This window comes from Ambystoma mexicanum, chromosome 7q, assembly GCF_040938575.1.
Source record: "Ambystoma mexicanum isolate Mex_15411 chromosome 7q, UKY_AmexF1_1, whole genome shotgun sequence".
Lineage (NCBI taxonomy): Eukaryota > Metazoa > Chordata > Amphibia > Caudata > Ambystomatidae > Ambystoma > Ambystoma mexicanum.
The window spans coordinates 474,360,976-474,383,000 of record NC_090941.1 but is presented as its reverse complement, the minus strand read 5'-3'; the positions used below and the strand labels follow the sequence as shown (position 1 = coordinate 474,383,000).

At 43.3% G+C, this 22,025-nt stretch overlaps 1 protein-coding gene across 3 annotated transcripts in view; it reads left to right on the top strand.

Moving 5' to 3' along the window:
- MTRF1 (mitochondrial translation release factor 1) overlaps positions 1-22,025 on the top strand; it is a 676,299-nt gene that overhangs the window by 60,660 nt on the left and 593,614 nt on the right. For all 3 annotated transcript variants that reach the window (XM_069640531.1, XM_069640529.1, XM_069640530.1), the window contains one exon: positions 1,712-2,136. In XM_069640531.1, the coding sequence (XP_069496632.1) occupies positions 1,728-2,136 (409 nt within the window). In that variant the 5' untranslated portion in view covers positions 1,712-1,727. The remainder of the gene's footprint in view (positions 1-1,711; positions 2,137-22,025) is intronic.

The following is a 22,025-nucleotide window of genomic DNA, read 5'->3' as shown; positions in this document are numbered from 1 at the left end:
TTTATTGTTCTCCTGTTGTTCTCCAGCATGGGTCTGGCATGGATTCACATGCGAACCCTCCCGCCTACCCCTCTGAGGCTCTTCTCTTGGTCCTACTGCTACTTTACATGCCACCAAATCTGAAGATGGCTGCCAGAGGAGGGGCTTAGGTAGAGGGCAGTCATTGGCTGGGGGCAGTATGACCCAGACACGAGTGATTGGTTATTAGGAGAAAGACAGTTCAGAAACAAAACTGAAACTGATTTTTTCTTTTACCGAGGATTCCCAGCCTGACGACAGGGAATATTCATGAGAATGTGAATCCATGCCAGACCCATGTTGGAGAACAACAGTTACAGGTAAGTAACTTGTTCCTTTGGTGAAGAGAGAGTGGCTAGTAAAGGTACCATTGTGTATAAGCAGATGGTGATACGTTGGAGAGTGTAAGAGTGTTAGTGGTAAAAATAGCTCTAACTCTGAGAGGAGGTGGCGAGCACCCTCAAACCAGTACAGCAAAACCAGAATGGTGTTCACCCCATCTTGGCTGTAACCTCTGGCTTTTGTAATTCTCACCCAGAACCAAATCAGAGACTGAAGGGGGTCCGCCTCCATCCCCCACCACCCACCATCAGCTAGAGACAAGGAAGCATACCTAAAAGGGGGTGAATCAAGAATGCTAGAAGCACAAGAATGCAGAAAGATCCGGATACGGGGGTGGGGAGTGTTGCAAGGTTTCCTATGCAGAGACTCTAACTTACTTTTCTAGTGATAACTTTTATAGTGCTCTGGTGGCAGGGGGAAGAATTGAGCCTCAGACAGGACACGAAAATGCTGGTCGAAATTTGCATAACGGGAATAAACATTAATAGCCATTAATATGGCAAAACCCTCTGGGCGGTAACCTGGGTAAGAGACTGTGTTATACGAGATGCCCTCTGGACCACTCTTTAAGTTTGTCTTTCACATTCAGTGTATTCTTTTACCTGCTATCTGTAATTATCCAAAATTAACTTTGAATGCTTAAGAACTGTGGTGTTTTTGTCGCTTGATCCATGTTCACCTTAGAACGGTATAGACTTCCCAGGTTCACCCTGCAGAGGATTATATTTTTAAGGGTTCGGTGATTAAAATCATCCATTTTCTCTCTCTGTCCATTTGCACCCTTTGCCCACAATTTACAGTAAATATACACTAGCAACATTGTATTTTTTCCCACGGAGCATGTGCCAAATATCTTGTACAATAATCATCCCTAAAATGACTTCTGAGAGATATCTTTACTTCATATTCTGAACACTCCACATACCACTTAAGGATGTGGTTCTCTCACCACATCCCATACTGTCAACCTTTTATATTTCTCAGTGATGATGTATAAATATGTGAAATGTCTCAATACATCTCAACTGTTCCAACCCAAAGACCATGTGCATCTCATTTACTGATGAGAATGGGTGGGTGATCACTGTGCATTCTTGGTACATATCGTTTAAACCACTTCTGCTTACATTTCTATAACTTAAGGTTATGTATACTACACTTTATAGCTGTTCTAAACAAACAAAAAATGGTGACTTGCAAACTAAGATGGTAGGGGATTCTATGTTCAAGTTCACAGGCATATAAATTATTGAAGACTGATTTAGTGGTTCTTAAACATGTAGTTGTTGCTTGGCTTGTGTACAGTTGGTCAGATTTATTTAATTGATTGTGACTATACTGTTCTTTCCAGGTGTGCATGAAACACTATGGGTGCAATCTGGATTATGAGAAGTTTAGCCGTTTGTTGCCACCACTATAACCATCATCACCCATGCCGCTTTCTTCTGAAAAAGGTATTTCAGATGCCAAGAGCTGCGTTCCTTAGAAAGGAAAAAGACTTCACACCATCTGTGCCACCACTTGGAAATTATTTCAAGAGATATTGCTCTCAGGATTCTGGAGCACTGTGGAAACAGGAAGCTCTGCACAGATACCTTGAGGACATCTGCAGAGAGCATGCAGACATTAGTCAGGTGCTCAATGAAACCACTGTGCATGAGGAGGACCGGAGAACACTTGGTAGAAGATATGCAGAGCTGTCTTCACTTGTTTCAGTGTTTCAGGAAATCCAAGCTGCTGAGCGAGAGGCACGGGAGCTTGAATCCATGTGTGAAGGTAAGTTATTTTGAGCCATGCATCAAATGAGTCGTATCGTTTCTTTAATGCACATCGGAAGGCTTATCATACATACTTTTTGTAGTGCCTGGTCCGTTCATTTGAATGACGTTATTTCTTCTGCCCTGATCATGTAATCATTATTTGTTAATTTGGTTTGCTTGTTTCTTTATATATTTTTTTCTGTTTTGCAACAAAGAAATTACCAAAAATTGATACTCGTACCTTATTCTCAAAACAGCTTATTTACATTCTTCAGTACTCCAAATTTAGGACACTGAACGATTATTCATTTGCAAATGTCTTTATACTACTCATGTTTCTATTTTGAAATATTGTCTGATGGGCAAAATGTCATTGTGTAGGAATAATACACTTTCCATCAGCATTAGTTATTTAGCATTTAAAATAACTACATGTGATAACTCTAAAAAGTGAATGATAATGCAATATACACAAATGCATTATGATTACATTTTCAGAAGGCTGCCCTAAAAAGTATTAGCAAACCAATTTACTAGTTGAGCCTGGGAAGACATCGTAGAAATCCATTTGTTTTGAGGGTGGAAAATGGCGATAAATGTTCAGAGACAAACTTTATGCATATTTTTGCGCCTCACTGCCATTTTTATTCTAATTGTAAAATCTGAGTGTGCCATTTAGTGGGAAATCCTCTGTGCATTTCCACGCTCCATCATCATCCAGCTGGAATCTGACTGGTTTCTGTCTGTCCGCTCTTTTGCATATCATATATATACTGTTGTATAAAGTGTGCCTGTGAGACCCAACTAATGACAGCTGCACAACTGCCTACCTGGAGGTGTCAGTCACTCTTTCTCCGTCATGCTGCACCTGGTATCAAGCCCGAATTGGGGCATTTGGATCAGTGTTGTGCTGTGTACTACAGTTGACAGCAGACTTGGGGTGCGGGGGAAGAGGGATGGTGCTCTTCCACACTCTTACACAGCCATATTCTGAGGTTTACTTGGTGCCAATCTGCTCATCCGTTCTTGCATATTTTTTTTTTAACTTCTTTTTATTAAATTTCAGCATACAAAAGAGAAGAAAAATGCTCCCCTACAACCCCCCCACAACCACCCTCCCCCCCAAGGCAACAGAAGTCCATTCATATCTCCATGGCTTCCTGAAGCGCTCTCTCCATGGTTGTGCCAACAAACCCAACAGTACATTACCCCCAATGATCCCACCTCCCCCCGGGATAGCTTCTCCTTGTCCACGATCCATTTACTTCCTTAATCATAGCTAGAGCTCAACACAGGTCCAATAGTCTCAGGCGTTGAGGACGCCACCCAATCAGGAAATCATCTTTGAGAAAAGCCAAAGTTTCTTCCCAATCTCTAGCGAAGGACTGTAATTTGTTGTCCTTCGCATACGTTGCCCATTCAAGTGCAATGATTTCCCAAAGTTTACGTAACAGGTCCTGCAAGAAAGGGACCTCCTTACTCTTCCATCTTTGTGCTATTACCATCATAGCTGCAATTGTAAGAATCGCCCTTGCTTTCCCTCTGGAGTTAGGCTCCCCCGCACCCCTGATCCACCCTAAACCCATAATGATCTCCTCAGGGGGTCTACTACCCCCGGGGCCGAAGGCCCGCTCCTGGGCTCTCTGAACCTCCAGCCAAAAAGGCCTGATTTTCGGGCATGTCCACCAGATATGCCGCGTCGTGCCCTCCATCCCACAGCCTCGCCAACATATCCCGGGGGTAGCGGTGTAAATCTCCTGCAGTCGAGCTGGAGTATAGTGCCATCCAAGTAGAACCTTATACCACATCTCCTGCAGTTGGGATGCTCTAACTAGCTTGGGGATCATCCGCCACAATCTTTCCCACTCCTCACGCTCAATCCCCATTCCCAGAATCCGTTCCCACCTTCCCATGTACGCCCAGGAGCTTCTGATAGTGGCTTCGTCTAGAATCCTATAGAGATTAGATATGAGACCCTTGGAACCGTCGCTAGATAGAAGGAATTTCTCAAACCTTGTATTCCCCCTTGTTGCAGCTTCTTTGTTCACTGGGTGAAGGGCCCAGTGGCGCAATTGAGCGTATCTAAGTCTTTCTCCCTCCTTAACCCCGTACTCCCTCTTGCACTCCTCAAAAGAGAGAATCTTCCCATCCCGAAACAGGTCACCCAGCCCCCTACAACCCCCCTCTCGCCAGTGCTCAAATGCTCCGCCCTCCATCCCCGGGGTGAAGTCACCATTTCGAAACAATGGCGTAAAGGGGGAGGGGAAAGTTGTGATTCCTTTATTCCTCACCAGTTTGTCCCAGTTCTCCGCCATCAGTTTCGTAATAGAACTCTCATATATATGCTTGGGCCTAAGCTGCTTCGGGAGCCATAAAATTTCTGCCAGGTTCCGGTGCGCCACTGCTCTATCCATTGCTTATCCTGTGAGGTCTACCCCTCTCGAAGCCAATCTCTAATCACCCGCAATTGCGTTGCCTCATAGTACTGTTGGAAGTTTGGTAATGCCAGTCCCCCCTCCCGCCTCGGGGCAGTTAAAAGGTGTCTACTAATTCGTGCTTTTTTCCCTTCCCACAGGAAGTCGCCCGTCACTGACCTTAATTCTCGAAAGTAGCTCCCCGGTATGGCCTGGGGTATCGCCTGGAAGAGATATAAAAGTCGCAGGAGAATCACCATTTTAATTGTGGCTATTCTTCCCAGCCACGAAATCCGAAGGCCCCTCCATTTGTGTAGGTCCCTTTTAATGTCCTTCAGCAGCGAAGGATAGTTTGCATGGTACCATCCACTCAAGGTTGGCGTGATTTTTACCCCTAGGTATTTAATCCCCCCAGGGCTCCAGATAAAAGGGGTAGCTTTTCTCAATAATTCCCTATCTTCTACTCCTAGCGTTAGATTCAAGAGCTACGATTTAGTAAAATTAATTTTAAGACCAGAAACTTCTCCAAAGTCTTCTAATAGCTTCCTGCTCATCCGAATAGATTCCAATGGTGATGTTAAGGCTAATAACATATCATCGCCAAAAGCTGCCACTTTTTGTTCCACTCCTCCAAAGTAAATCCCTTTTATCCCCTCAGCCTCCCTGATTGCCTGTAATAACGGCTCAAGATAAATTGCAAACAGCAGGGGGGATAGGGGACAACCCTGTTTAGTCCCCCTACTAGTCGTGGCCCCATTCACCGCAATTCTCATGATGGGCGTTTGGTCCTTCCTGCATATTAATCCAAAAGTGTGTTAACCAAACGCTCCTCAATGAGTTTTTTTTTTACCTTGTGTAAAGGTGCTGAAGAAGGAAGCTCACACAAAGGTGGCATGGTAGTGGTTATAAACTTGTATTATGGAAAAAAGAACCCTCACTCTCCCCATCTTCTAAGAGGGGTTTCCCTGTCACAAACTAATACTAAAGGAACTGTCAGAATGTCAATCAAACTCCACCGTCTTGTGTCACAACCTACTTCTATCCCTTACACTACCACTAAAGAATACTCCAACAGAGAGTTCCTTCACCAGGAGAATGACTCCCTTCTCCTGATGCTAGAACATTTTGCTTTCGTATCTTCCCACTAAACATATATCTTGCCACTCCCTCTCAGTTTTAGCAAATTTGCAAACCCTTCTCTCGTTATCAAGGGACTTATCTTTGCTACTCAACACTTGGATGCCCAGTTCACTTATGTTGGGGTCACAGACCCTTCTCTGGTGGTCAGTGAGCTTATTGCTGCCACTGCGATGAGGAAGTTCTCATCAGATACTTGGTTCACTATTGTTGGGTTCCCCAACCGGTATCTGCTAGTCAGCGGGATTATTGTTGCCACTGTGATGAGGAGGCTCTACTCAGATGGTTGTTAAGCTATTATTAGGTTCCCCTGACCTGTCTTTGGTGGTCAGTGTTCTTCTGTCGACCAGTAGTTTTTTAATTACTACTGGGATGAGCAAGATTTTTCGTCACACACTTTTCAATCTTCCACTGTCCCGTAGGTACTCAGTTACAACTGGGATGAGGGAGCTCCTCCCTGATGCACTCGATACAGTTACGTTCCGCAATAGCCCTATTGCTACCACTAGGGTAAGGAATATTATATTGTGTCCCCCCCGTCTCCACTGCCTCCTTATCCCTACTGGGTCTTCCTTGCCTCCCTTTACCTTCTCGTGGGATGCGGCGCGTCACCGGCCGTTCGTGGGATCGGCTTCCTCTGTTTTTCTTGTCTGCTTTGAAGGTCATGGTGCACCTCTGTGATCCTCTGCTTCTTACGGTTTTGACTTCGCTCTTGGACCTGACAGTCCACCTTGTTGCGATCACGCCACTGCTTCTTCAATTTGGCGTTGCAGTTAGGTCTGCTTCCGTCAGACCCACAATGGACTCTCACATCCTGCCGCCAGCGTCCTCTGTGCAGCCTTTCTTCCGGACCTTCCTCTGAGTTCGAAACTCTTGGGCACCAAGGAGCTCCTGGCTTCCCCATGATTGGACACACTTTAGTCCATCTTCTCTTTCCTTTTTATCCCCAGGACTTCGTCTCAGTATGTTTTGTTCCGACTATATCCCATGTACTAGTAAAAATACGCGTGTTTACTCAATGAAAAGGCTCAAAATGGAGGGGGGTGCTAGGGAATGTTGGGGAGTGACATTGCTCAACGGGCTGTACCCTAGGTGACCGTCCTTGTTCCCAGAGGCGGAGTCCCTCCCCATGAAGTCCTCCTGTATTTAACCACCCATAGGGGTACTATTGGGTAGTGGCCGCACCTCCCTAGCCTCATGGGAAAGGGCTCCCTGTTGAGGAGAAATGACCACACCTTGTGAATCGTCACACTTCTTCTCTATGCTTTGATATATTTTTGTTCTTTTAGTTGTTGGCCCTAGCCTGCTTTTTGATGGTCTCTGATCACCTGTATCTGGCCCACTTCAGATAGTGACCATGACCCATTTCTTCCTTGGCTCATGACTACCTTAGTTCCTGAATCTCCATTTACACTCTAGTTTCACCTCCTAAGTCTCTCCTTTGTATTAATGGATCTCCTTTGGAAGTTTTGTCTTCTTCTTTCTTCACGTTCTTGTTGAATCTCCTTGCGTCCTCGTTTCTTTGGGTAAGTGTGGGACTTCCTTCTGTGTTCTTTTCCTCTGATGAATTGCTGGATTACCTGGTACATCTTTGTGCCATCAGGCATTCCCTGGTGTACGCTGAGCTGTGTTCATGGTTTCCACGGTGTCATTATCTTCTGTCAGGTGTCATCGTTCTCCGTTGGGCTCCTTCAGTGTTCAGTGTTTTCTTTCCTACATGACCTCAACTAGGTTTTCCACCAGCCCTGTATGCTCACGGGTACTTATAGATTCCTCCTATTTATATGTGAACTCTTTACTGTGTATGTGATGCTGACCCACCTCTTGTCTTTTCTTTTTAAGAACAGGGCAGGCCTGGTTGTTTTTTATTCCAAATCTTTTGCCTCATCTCTTGATTGTATGATGCTGTTACCATCCAAGAGATTGGGAATGGCGCTGTGAGGGCTGTCCTTGTGCCCACTTGTAGAGTTGTCCGTGATAATGTGTTACAAATGAGGAGGCTGAGACAATCGCAAACCTGTGTAATTAAATGTATCATGTTTGTACATGGCGGCTTAATACTGATCACCACTATGTGCACATGCCCACAAATGTATGAACGAATTATGGCATGTAGACCTGGGAACAACAAGGATTCCCATGCCATTATCTGCTCAATTTGGAACATGATCCAAATCCAGCACAGTGAAACAGAGGTGGATATGGTCCACTCCACTGGATTTAAACGGCTCATCAAAAGCTCAACTCCACTGATAATTCAAAACTCTTGCCAGCACAGATAAAACGTGTTCAGCAGCAAGCCTCCCACCCCGGTATAAGAACTCATTCTACTTATGTAGAATACATGTTTTATGCTGTGTATTATGACTGATGCTTGTATTAAGTAAGGTGTGACCACATTTTGATAGCCAGTTTTTAGAGGAACTAACAAAATCGGGTACAAGTGTATATTTATTTTTGCAATAGGTTCTGTAGCAAACTTGTCCTCCTTTACTCTGAGGTATTCCGAAGTTGTTTTTGCTGATCTCAGAATTTGAAGTATTGTTTAGAAATGGGAACTACCCAATGACGCTAATGTGGATCATTGGCCTGGTATCTTGGGATATATGTAGCAGAGCCCAGAATGAGCATCTGCTTCAAAATCTTAAATCCAATGCATCATCATGGAAGGACAATTCAGTGCATGGTGTGCAAAAAAAAGAAATAAAATAAAGCATTTTCTTGTGAAAGTGAACTCTCTAAATAGAATGTGTGAAGGCATCATTATGCAAGACACAGACAACAGATTCAAAGTTCAAACAAAAGGTCTTTATTAACTCAAATGTCAGTATGGTGTAAGGCCTAATTTGCCATATGCTAAATTGTGATTTCCCTACCTAAATAAATTAAGGATAGTCCAACTCAGTCCAAGTTCAACTTAGTTTGTCTATGTCCAACACCTATACCTGGCCTCACAACTAAAGCTAAACAATGCGTAGGGATGTCAACAAACAAAGAAACAGCGCTCAAACTAAAGTTCTGAGCTTCTTCCAGCTTGTTCTTGGCCCCCTTAAGTTCAATGTTAATGTTAAAGGATATTTGTACCGCGCACTGTCACCACCAGAGTGGTCCCCTGGCACTCTGGCAGCTCTGAAAGAGGGAGGGGGGTGGTTAGTGGGAATAGGTTGGAAAAGTGCAAGAGAGCAGCGATTTGCTGTTGGCAGCCTCAGCCCGGTGGGTCCGTTGGCTGGGCTTGGGGTGTTTTACAATCAGTAGTCGTCGTGTGCTGTTGTGCAAGTCTATGTGCGGTTTGTTTTGTTGTTGCAGTGTAGTGAAGCTTGTGCGGATTGTTGCGTTTTAGGCTTGTGGTTGTGTTTGGTTAGAGTTTGAGCTGTGTAAGCAGAGGGGTGAAATCGTTAGTGGATTGGTTAGTTGGCCTTTCTGTCCTTGAAGATATATCTAGGTGTGATGCTTGCTATCATTCATTATTCCATACAAAGACCATTCCAACAAAATAGCCTTGGGTTCCCTTCCCCAAGTTCAGCACAGCTTAGTCCTGGGGGTTCCCTTCCCCAACTATGCTGCTCTTCAGGCTTAAAATTCACAGTCAATCAACTTGTTTATTTTGCCTTTTCCTTTTTATCACTTGAACAACCTTAGGCAGACCGGCCTCAGCCTCTTAATATACCTCGGTTTACACCAAGGAAGGGTTCCTCGGTCTAGGTAGGCGCAGTTGTCAGACCACAAGGTCCACCCATCACAGATCACGCAACCGATAACCCATGGCACTTTACAACAGTTCATTCTTTCTCATAGGACTTAAAACAAAGATGCAGAAAGTAAACCTGGGACAACCCAGGTTTACTTTCTGCATCTTTGTTATAAGTCAGCTTGTTCTTCTCGTTCACTTTAATGGCTTTCTGCCTTTACCAACATGTGTCTCTCACGCACTTAGCTATCATGGTCTTTCTCCTGGTTACCACCTTGCTTAAACACTATTCAATAGTGTTTTGCCTTTTGCTCTTTTCACTTTGTATGCAAATACTGTCTCTTTAAATTCATCTCACTAGCAAATGCACATCACTTTGTTCAATTCATGCAATATTCTAATATCTTTTCCTCAGTTCAGCATTTAAACTTTATTACATGCTTGACAACTTGTTCGCTATTCAATAGTTCATATTTGGTCTCTCGACCCATTTATCAGCATTCAAAACCTATTATATGCTTGGCAACTTGTTCAGTATGCTATAGTTCACTTTTCGGTATGCCAGACGTCTTCATCATATATTCATGCTTGACTGGCATTCGCTGTGACCCACACCATGCCCCTGGAGCACCCCGGCCTGAGTGAACCATCCTTGTCACTCACCAGTATGCGGCCATGTATTGCTCTCCCAGAGTACACGGACAATCATAAATCACCAATACAATTACGGAGCCAATACTTTGAACGCAGGAAGACACAATAACTTGCAACCACACGCTCTTAGAAAATAATGAGCACTTATACGGCTATTTATTCAAAGCTTAGAAGCAACCAGTGAAAACATAGAAATAAATCACAGAAGAAACAAAGAATTCAAAAGAAAATACATCACTGTGAGCGTAACTGGATTCCTCATCTCGCCAGAAGCGGCTGGAAGACCCTGATAACAGCCAGGCCGAATGCACAACAGCCCACAGGTAGGCCGGACGGAAGCGTCTCCCCTCCGGCTAAAGTCTCATCTGACCACTCAGGGGTTCCGCATATATGCACCCTTCAAAAAGGGGTGGCGATTTCTCGAACCTTCTGGCAATGCACTTGCGCATTGATGAGCAGCTGTTGGTTGCCAGCTGGGTCAACCGACAGTAACCTCAAGGAGCAAAGTGCCTCCCTCCTCTAAAAACAAGCACCACAGAAAACAGTCCCATAGCTCATAACAAGACATAACAAAGTTAGCTTTCCCAGCAGAAATGTCCTTGACTGCATACCAGGTTTGGAAAGCATGTTTTCTTCAGCATCGTGAATCTAGCTCTTAGCAAAATGAGTGCAGCTTGTCACTGCGGCATGAAGTAAATATCCATCATGGCTCCGAGCGCTCCCAGAATGCACTGCGCATCAGCGCCATATTTTAGCTCAAGCATAACAATTCCACCCTTGGATATTTATCTTCCATAGCCCAGTGGCAGAGGAGCCGGTCTCTGAAACCGATGAAATATTAAAACTAAATTAGCAATGCATTGAATGCAACAACAAGAAGCTATTATGATAGCTAATATAATTAAATGCAAGCAAAAGCGTAACGTAGTGTACCCCCAACATCAGGAATCCACGAAAATAACCAATCCCACCAATTCCCAGTATGATCTTGGACACTTGAGAAATGAGATCCCTCAAACCTCGAATATGACTTTCAATGGATCGTGAATGGTCACTTGATTGAAACAACGCATACCTTCAACTGCGTTACACCCTAAATTATGCTTTAGCAATAGATAATCAACAGCATCTCTGTTTTGCAAAGCTGCTTTTCTAATAATTTTACTATCAAGGAGTAACTCTTCTAACGCCTGAGAAGTATGATTAAGTCCTTTGACTACTAAACATGCTAATTTAATCAAAAATTTGCAACCCCCAGCAGCTAAACCCCAAACTCCCACTAATGAAAGGGTTAATGCTAGAACCTCAGCTTCTGATAGCAAATGCACATATGAATCACAATCGGGGGGATAGACCCACAGACTCGAAAGTTGACCTTTTGCCTCGAGTTATCGCTGGGTGTAAAGGAAACATCATTAGTCCTAATCGAGTTAAGGCACATGGACTTCCGGAAATGTTAGCTGGAATATAAGTGTATGTGATGTTGCCACATGAAAAGAGCCATCCTGTTGGAAGTTTCACATGATTCAAATGACTGGCAGCTATCACTGTATGATTACAAGACATAGTATTATTCATGCTGGTACATGTGCGTGGCACTCGTGAACATAATCGTTGCTCAAACACCGTGTGGTTTTGCTGTTTGGTTAAATCGAGCTGTTGGCATTTGCCAATTTCTTTTGCATTGCATGTCATAAGGTAGCACACATCGCCTTGGGTTATATTATAGGTTATAACACGTGTCAAATTTCTCCATTTGCAATCTGTTTCCTGGCAAAATCTGCAGTACTCATAGACGGAAAAAGATTGCCTAAATCGGAATCTTGAACCAAAGAATCATTGTGTGTGACGCCGAAAATATGCTTTAGAACCGGAACTGGCGTTGGCACTGCTACTAAGCACGTAGTCAATAAGGCTTCAGCATTGGGTACATCAGTAAGGCAAAAGTGCGTTAGGTTGAGCACCTGTTGTGCCAGGTATATCCACATATTCTCCGTTTGGGTAATCATGGGAGAATGTTTCCGCCGTCCTGTAAATGCCTCTTGCATTACTGGCATCAAGGTTGTTTTCACTTGCGCCTGATGTGTTTGCCGCATTTCAAGAATCCATGTCTTCGGTCTGGCTGCTTTTGAACAGCATTACTCATCATTATCAGTATCCCCTTGATCACTGGCACAGATGTGAAATTTTTCGTGGGTAGCAGCATGCTGTTTAACTCTCCCAAATGGAGTCCATTTAGTACCACAATTACACCAGCCAGACACAGGATCTACAAGGCAAACCCAGAAAAGAGATATCAGTGTTATACATCACTCTCTCAGGTAACATTTGTCTGCGGGCACATATTGCCATTTCTTTCTACCGGGCTCCAGTACTAAAACTACTTGGTCTTTGCCTGATGCAATGACATCTGCGGGCACTGGTGGGCCACTTGGCCGTTCCACCCATTCCTTCGCACCCGGTACCATACTGTCTGAAGAGCCAAAACCACAATCCCCACGGGTAGTTAACACTGTAGGAGGCTCCGCCTTCTTAATCATGGACAACTTAACGGGAATGATAATCAATTGGGCCACCCGATCACCCTTGTGGATCGGTAACAATTTGTCCCCACTATTCATCAGGATGACTTTGATCTCGCCTTGGTAATCGGCATCAATTACCCCTCCCAACACTTGAACTCCCTTTAATGCTAGGCCAGATCTAGGGGCAATCCATCCCATATGCTCTGGGGGAATTTGTACTCCAATCACTGTTTCAATTACAACAATCCCTCTTAGGTCTAATCTGATTTTTTCATGGGAATGCAAGTCTACCCCTGCTGACTCTGGAGTCGCCCCATAGGGAGCTAAAGAACCCGGGGTAATTTCCCAGTACAATAGGGTTTCTCTGACTGAATTGGGTTGAATCTGTAAAGTAGGAGTCATTAGCCTCATCAAAGGAGTTTCATGCTCATTCACAGGCTATTGTTTAGTACTTGCACCGCATCAAACACACGATCACGCCAGCCTGCCAAATTGCCACCTCCAGATTTGGGCAGCTGTTCTTTCAACAACCCATACATTCGTTCAATCAGCCCTGAAGCGGCAGGGTAATAAGGCACATGGTAAAGCCTCTCAATGCTCTTTTCCTGACAATACTCCTGTATTAGTTTGCCTTTGAAATGTGGCCCATTGTCACTTTGAATCTGCAAAGGCACTCCGTAATGTAATATGATCTGATCTAACAACCTGATGGTGTTCAGTTGTGTTGCACGCTTGCACGGCAAAACCATCATGTATCCTGAATATGTATCCACAATACTGCATGCATACTGACAACCTTTACTGATTGGCAGGGGACCGATATAATCAATCTGCTAAATTTTACCTGGTAGTTTTCCTCTTCGCAATGTACCCCGAACAATCTGAGGGATAGGTCTATGCTGTTGGTGTTGGCACACTGGACATTGCAAAATGATCGTTTTCACTACCTCTAAAGGAATACTGATTCCTCGAGCTTGTGCCCACCTGATACTAGCCTTTTCTCCAAGGTGCCCACATTTCTGGTGAGCCCACTTGGCCAAACCCTCCAAATCGTCTTCCTGAACCTCCGCATCCACAGATGAAATCCTGGTGTGTTCGTCTACAACAGAATTAAACCAACGTTCTAATGAGTCTGTGGCACAATGCACGTCCACATGATACACAGTAACTTCACTTTGTGATAACATTTCTGCAATATATTGCCACAGTTCTTTTCCCCACAACTCTTTTGAATAAATCTTCCACCCATTCTTTTGCCAGTTTGGCAACCACACCGCCAATCCATTCGCCACTGACCATGAATCCGTGTACACATGACATCGACCAGGGGTCTCTTGTTTCAATGCTTGGTAAACTGCGTAAAGCTCTGCAAAATGACTGCTCTTCCCTTTCCCTGACGTTGTCAAAATCTTTTTTTGTCTTGGGATTGTACGACACTGCTTTCCAGTATCGCTCAGTTCCCACATATCGGGCTGAGCCATCCGTGAACCAGGCATGCTCTGTTTGCTCCACGGTCAAATCGCTGTAAGTTACTCCACATTTCACGGGAGACTCGCGTTTTTCAGGCACTTCCGGTGGTATGTAATCTGAGGGCGGTATGTTGGCTACTTGCTCATGTAATTTCGCAACTCCACCCTTCCCTGATTTGGCTCTGTCTTGAATGTACCATTTCCATTTAATTATGCTGGCTTCTTGAGCATGTCCTAGTGTATGTGTTTTAGGAGAGCTCAGTACCCATTGCATGATTGGTATTTCTGGCCTCATCAATACATCATGGCCCACCGTTATTTGCTCGGTATCAACAAGGGCCCAATAACATTCCAGCAACTGCTTCTCAAACGGAGTGTATGAGTTACCAGCATCGGGCAATTTACGACTCCAAAACCCCAATGGCACACGTTTCCTTTCCTGCTTATGTCACACACTCCAGTTGGCATAATTGTCTTGTACAGACACATTCAATTCCACTTCGCCTTCCTTCAATGGCCATAAATCAAGCACCTGCTGCACGGTGTCTTTCGCCAAATCAAATGCTTTCTGCTGCTCTTCCCCCCCACTGAAACTCATATTTCTTGCGTGTCACTTTGTAGAGGGGGGCCAATATCTGCCCTAAATGGGGAATGTGCTGTCTCCAAAATCCAAACAGCCCTATAAACTGTTGAGCTTGCTTTTTGTTCATTGGAGTGGTGAATTCAAGTATTTTCTGTCGGGCTTTTGGCACCATTTCTCGATGCCCATGATGCCACTGAATCCCTAGGAATATCACTGTTTCAGCTGGGCCTTGAATTTTATTTGGGTTAATTTGTATTTGTATTTGTTTTATTTATACCGGGCAGCCATCGGGCCCGGAGGCATCAGGGCGCAAATTTGTGCTGAAGCCGGCCCCTGCCCACAGCGGGCGTGTGAGAAGATGCATACTCTGCGAACTAACTGCTGAAGCGAGTCGCGCATTCTATTGTAATCGACATCCATGTAGGCACGGCCCAGGAGCAGGGTCTAAGCATAAGACGTACGCACAAAAGCAAAATTCCATTTTACCAATGAATAAATAAAAACGGACAGAGACGGTCATGTACTAGCTCCATGTGAGTCAATTCACCTCAGGATGCAGGGAGAAGATGCAATAAAGACCGGCTATCAAAGTGAAATAGAAAGCCCCTTAGAAGCCCAAAGTGGCGTGTATAGGCACACCCACCTTCGGCGATGACACGCGATAAGGAGACAACATCAACTGGTGAAGCCCAAACAGAAGCACCAATAGAGGTAGATGGGCCCAATGGGCATGGGGAGACCCTGTAAGTGGGACCAGAACCAGCCCATGCTTCAGTAAGCATTCACGCAAGCAGGAGTTTACCGGCAATTGCTAACCTGCTTAGGGCGGACCGCAACAGGCATCATTAAGCATATGACACATGTGGGTGCAAGAGGCCACCCCCTGAAGCATTACATTGAAGCTAACATCCCTACAAATACTAATAGTGTCACTTGCCGGCAGAGTATAGTTGAAGCACATGAAAGGCAACTTTGCTTCCTTGGAGCACAACAAACAGCCTCCACCTACCACCGGCTGACAACGAGTAGAGCAAACTGGAGGCGAGGGTGTGATCGAAGGCGAGCTGAGGCATTGGCATAGAGTAAACCACCCATGGCTTCCAAATCCCCAAAAAACAAGACCAAGCAGCCCACGTTGGACACCTTTATCAAATGTGCAACCTTAGCTGAAAACACCATGCCAGGGACCCAGCCTCCGCAAGGAGAACAGATCCAAGCGAAAGGGGACCAGCAGGTCCTGAACGCCATAGCGGCCTTGAAGATCGCATTACAGTCCAAAATGGACGCCATTAGCCTGGATGTGAGCATCTTGCAGCAAGATGTACGGGCACTTTCAGAACGCACAGGTACACTGGCAAAGGAAGTTGCAGTGAATGCAGCTGGTTTGAAGGATATCTCAAGCGAAGTAACTATACTGCAGCAGAAATTGCGGAATCTCGAGGGCAGAGTCAAAGATGTAGAAGGGTGGGCCAGACACAATAACTTAAGACTCATCAGACTCCCTGAAGGGGAAGAGGGGGCAAACCCCACCAATTCATAGAAAACATGCTGCTACAAGAAATTGGCCCGGTGGATTCCGGAACCTGCTGCTCAAGGGATGGCTGCCTGAAGGATGAGCTCTGTGCCTGCCCTGATCTCCCTGAACTTGAAACTGTTTACTATAATGGCTGTGGAGATTCCAGGAACTACACAACCATCAAAAAGACAGAAAGGAGATGAGAGCCCTGAAAGGAGAAAATATAAGCTGATGGAGATGTTGATTAAAATGTCTGCTGACATTGCTGAAATAAGAGCCTCTCAGGTTGCTTCTGAGGACAGATCCATTGAACTATCAGGAACATTCATGAATATGGATAATCATCTGACAGTAATAAGTGATGATTCCCAGAGGATGTCTACCCAGATAAGAGTTACAAGCTCAAGTGGAAAGGCTGACACTCAAGTTCTCTGAGCAAGAACATTTTTCTAGGAGGAATAATGTCCGGATTGTTGGTTTTCCAGAGAACATTGAACAGGGTTCTCCTGCAGTTTTCTTGGAAAAAACAATATTTAAGCTACTTGGTCTTGATCCTAAGACCCCTTTTGGAGATTGAGAGGGCTCATAGATCATTGGGCCCTAAACCAGGACCAGGTCAAAGACCTTGACACTTCATCATAACATTTTTGAGGTTTCCTGTGAGAGAACTGATCCTGCGTAAGGCAAGAAAGAAAGGTGAACTGCTATTGGGAACGCACAAAATTATGTTATTTGGTGATTTAAGTCGTGATGTCCTAGAGAGGAGGAAAGCCTTTAATACAGCCAAATAAAAGGCGAGGAGGAAACATCTAAAATATTATATGATTTATCCAGCTACTTTGAGAGTGGTGCTTAATGGAATAATACACTCTTTTGTGGATCACAAGGATGCAGAAGCTTTCCTCTCTGACTTGTATATGGAATAGCAGCCTAGGGAAGAAACATCTTTTGAAAGCTCAGGATCTCTTTCAAAGAAAAAAGATAATTATTTTGAATATGGATTAATGTGCTTTGATATTAATCAATTTCTTAGAATGTTTTTTTTTAGTCTATTTTTGTTTGTTTTAGTATTGGGTTTGATTCTGTTAAATTCGTTTCATTTCATTTCAGCTGCACGCGAGTTTCTTTTCGTTTAGCTGCATCTGATGATCAAATTAGAAGAAAGGACCTAGCAGATCTACAATACGTGGCTTACGTGCTGTGCTTTCATTTAATTTCCGGGTAAAGCTGTTTATTTGTCCCATGTGCTACGCTCCTAATTCTAATCTGTTGTCTACCCCGGAGTGGCAGTGAAACACACCTTTGATCTTGGATGTGGGGACAGTAGTGAGGTTGTCCCAGCACTTCAGCGGGGCTGGGGAGGTTCCCGGCAGAGGAGAGAAAAGAGGACTGTTGCCGGTGAGTGTACTGCATGCACAATGATTTGGAGACTCTGCTGCCTCCCCCCGCCCACCTCCCAAGGAGCGCAGAAGCGATATTCCTCCTCCACCACCACAAACAATTGGGGGGCAACAGCGTCAGTGGCCAATCTGCACTGTGACTGAATGGCCGCGTGATCCCAGCGCACTCTTCTGTGACCTGCACATACTGAATGCGCGCGTCTGAAATCTTGCTTTACTATTGCTTGGGTTGCCCACTGTTGTTTTAATAAGCACATGTCACATGCCCCTCGTCCTGGCACATCCTGATCTCAGTTCCGGTGCCTTTTGTCAATCAATCCAACTTGTCATCCTGGTAACTAACTCATGTGGAGGATCTTTACCGTAACACATGACTCAATGCTTCAGAAAACAACTTATGCTCTCTCTCTGTGTTTATTAATGACATCTTAAAATATACATGTTATATCACATATGTATTGGGGGAACACGGCTCGAGGTAGTCTGTTTACGGTGTCAGCATGTTTGTTTTGTGCCAGTACAATCATAGGGGCTCTGCTTTGCGGAAATGTGCTGTGTTCAAAATGGACCTTACAACTTGAAATGCCATTGGGGGCTAATGTGCAGGGGTGGCCTGTCTTTCTGTAGCCTACCAGTCACTATTTGGTTAACTTTGTGCGAGTCAGACACATGTTTTCTTCCACTTCATGTGTTCACATGTTCATGATTGCATTTGATTATTCTAGCAACTATTCTTGGCAAGTTGACTCTTTGATCTTCCTTTAACATGTGTCAAAGGCCGGAGATGTATAATGGGAGTGGTCTAAATGTCCCCACAGCTATATGTCCTCTAGATGCTACCCGCTGGTGCCTGTCCAAGATATATATAACTTAAGTGCGGGAGTGGATGGAGTCTACTAGAATTAGCCTGTAGTATGGTGAAACTTGTCTGACATCAAACACCCATTTGATTGAAGGGGGAGCCAGGAATGGAATTGCATCATTTTGGTAATATAAAAAAAACGGGAGGTTGCATAGTGCAACCGAGATGGTGCTTGGCCCCTCTTCTTGATTGATATGCCATAATAAGTGCTCTCTGTTGCACAAGGCTATTACATCCTCACTCCATAGCCTAAGAGTGCTTGTGAGTGCTTGAGAGAGTACATGTATCGCATGGATTTTATACCAGAACACAATATTTTGTATCTTATTCCAGCATGCTTCATAGACTCAAGAAACCTCGATGTTAGCCTAATATGATTCCCTTTGATATTGCCAGGTTGTCTTATTTCAATGGGGTAATTGCAAAGGTACAAGCTGTTTTCATATATGTGTTGTCACAGGCTATAACGCACATGGCCTTGATCTTGTAGTGGTTACATGTATTTTGGGTGTTTTGACTCTCAGCGTGGAATATGGGGAGGAGATGATGGGATTCCTGGATTGAGATTATGGAATTGACCTCTAGTCTACTTCTCATATGGTTTATAGACTTGTTTTCTAGATATAGAAATGTTTATGTAAATATGTTTTACTTTACATGTTATATGATATTTTCAGGGGATAGAATATGCTTTGGTATGGTTTGTGTGAATTTGAATAGGAATGCGTTAGTCATTTTAGTTTATTGTTCAATTTTATTTTGAATACGGGAGAATTTGTTATTTTCTTTTTTTTAAATTATTTTCCCTGAGGTTTAGGTTCTATTATGTGTTTTGTGTTTTTTGTGTTGTGTCTTGTGGAATTGTTGTATTTGTTGCTTCTGTCTGGTTTGTCTGGCTATTTTGTTTGGTTTGCCATTCTTTGAATGATGCTCTGCTACGTCAATTGATGGGGAAGAAATGGAGTTTGTCTGACCTTTTATATTGGCATCGAGGAAGAATGGGTTTAATAATATTTGTTTGGGATTAGTCTGATGGATGTAGGTAACTTGATGGTTACAACTTGGAATGTAAATGGGTTAAAATGTCCGAAAAAGGGAGGAAGGTTATGACGCGATTATGGAGATCTAGGGCTGACATTGTTTTCCTGCAGGAAACGCACTTGACAGATGAAACCACACAATGGATGGTCAATTCCAAATATTCGAAGGAGTTGTTGAATTGTTTCTCTTCTAATTCTAGGGGAGTGAGTATTTTGTTCAGGAAAGGACTGCAATATAAAGTGGAGAGAGTGGCGATGAATTCAGAAGGACGAATGATTTTTGCTGATATAATTTATAGGGGTGAGATGATCACATTAGGTTGTATTTATGGTCCGTTTGTATCTGGTAAAGATTTGTTTGAAAAAATGTCAGAGATGTTGAATGGAATGAAAGGTGAAACAATAATTTTGGATGGTGATTTCAATTGTGTTCGAGATTTTAAGCTAGATAGGATTTGCACATGTAGGTATACCAATATGAATGTTTGTAAGGAATTTGAACATTTTCTTGATACATTTGATTTGGTTGATATATGGAGGGAATTGCATCCATTGCAGAAAGAGTTGACATTCTTTTCTCCAGTGAATGATTAATTCACCAGACTGGATTATATTTTTGTCAATAAGGCTTTTATTGGATAAGACTTGTGAAGTTAATATAAGGAAACAAGGAATTTCTGATCATGCTTCAGTAGATCTTTGTTTACGGATGGATATGGAGTATCAGTCTTTTAGGAAATGGAGGTTGAAAACGGAAATTTTGGAGGAGAAAGAGGTCTTAGTGGATTTATTGTCATGCATGACTGACTTTTTGACCTGAATGAGGGATATGCTGATGAAGGGATAGTATGGGATAGTTTTAAGGCTACGATCAGGGGTTTTCTAATTGATTGGACTTCCCGTCTTCAGAAAAAATCTTTGAAAGAACTGAATGTATTGGAATCACAATTGTCTGGACTGCAGGAAAGGTATGCCCGAAGTGGAAGGATGGAGGATAGAACTGAAATGAATCAAATTCGGGAGAGATTAAACAATGCAAATAACTTATTGGCGGAGAGGGGTCTTTTTTTCGAAACAAAAATATTGGGAGGCTGGTGATAGGAGTGGTAGATTGCTGGCGAATAGATTGAGGGGCATGCATAATGAGACTTTCATCAAAGGGATTACTGATGATAACGGACAACTATTGTGGAAGAATACGGATATTTGTTCTAGTTTTAGGGATTGCTACAAAAAGTTGTACACGGAAGATGTATCAATACCTAAGGTAGATTTGGAAAATGTATTTGAGAATATTCCTATTAAGAAATTTTCTGTTGATGATAAAGTGAGATTAGAGGCAAGTATAGACGTTGATGAGGTTCTTTTAGCGTTTGGACAAATGCAATTGGGGAAGTCTCCGGGTTTGGATGGGTTGCCCATTGAGTTTTATAAGAAGTTTGATACTTTTCTAGCTCCAAGGTTGTGTGCTTTGTTTAATTCTTTCTTAGAAGGGAAACTTTTGTGTCAGTCGATGACTGAAGCCATGATTTCAGTAATTCCTAAGGTAGGGAGAGATAGTAAACAATGTAAGAACTATAGGCCTATCTCTTTGTTAAATGTTGATATTAAACTTTTTACAATAATTTTAGCAAATAGACTGGGTAGATGTTTTGAATCTGTTATTCATGAGTCTCAGGTGGGGTTTATGAGGGGTAGATCAGGTTATGATAACATCAGAACATTAATAGATATAAGTCTTCATCGTAATGGGAATGCTAACACTGCCTTGGTCTTTATGGATGCTGAAAAAGCATTTGATATGGTAAACTGGGTTTTTCTGGACTTTACTATGGAGAAAAGGGGTTTTGGGATTAAATTCAGGGAGACGGTTCGTAATCTTCAAAATTCAGCTACTGTGCGAGTTTGGGTCAACAATGTTATGTCGGAAACTTTCACTCTTCATAGGGGTACGAGGCAAGGATGTCCTTTGTCGCCTTTTTTATTTAATATTGCTCTTGAGCCCTTGGTAGCAGTAATACGTAACGAACGGAGAATATGTGGTTTGACATTCGGGACTAAAGAAATTAAAACGCTCTCTTATGCGGATGATATGTTGGTGGTGCTCTCAGACCATGGTGAGGGTAGTATGGTTCTTAAGGAGATTATTGAGAAAGTTGGTAAGTTTTCGGGTTATAGAATTAATTGGGACAAAACTGAAGTCTTTCCGCTCTCGTCAGGGGTCAGAAGCGAAGATTTTGCAGAATGGAGTGTACATGGTCTGAGAACAGTGTGAAATATTTGGGGGTTTATCTGATTAAAGATGTGAGGAAGATGGTTCAATTTAATGTTACTAAACTGTTGGATACATTTAGGAGAGATACTAGGAAGTGTCCAGATTATATTTAGGGATCTGGGCTAAGGTTAATACTATTAAAATATCACTTCTGCCTAAAGTTTTATATGTTATGCAGTCAATTCCTCTGAGTTTTTCGAAGAAATTACTTAAGAACATTGATCGAGTATTCCAGGATTTTCTTTGGGGTGCAAAAAGGCTCCTAGGATTCCAAAGTATATTTTGCAGAGGGAAACTAAAGAGGGGGGTTTTGGATATCCAAATTTGAGGACATACTATAGG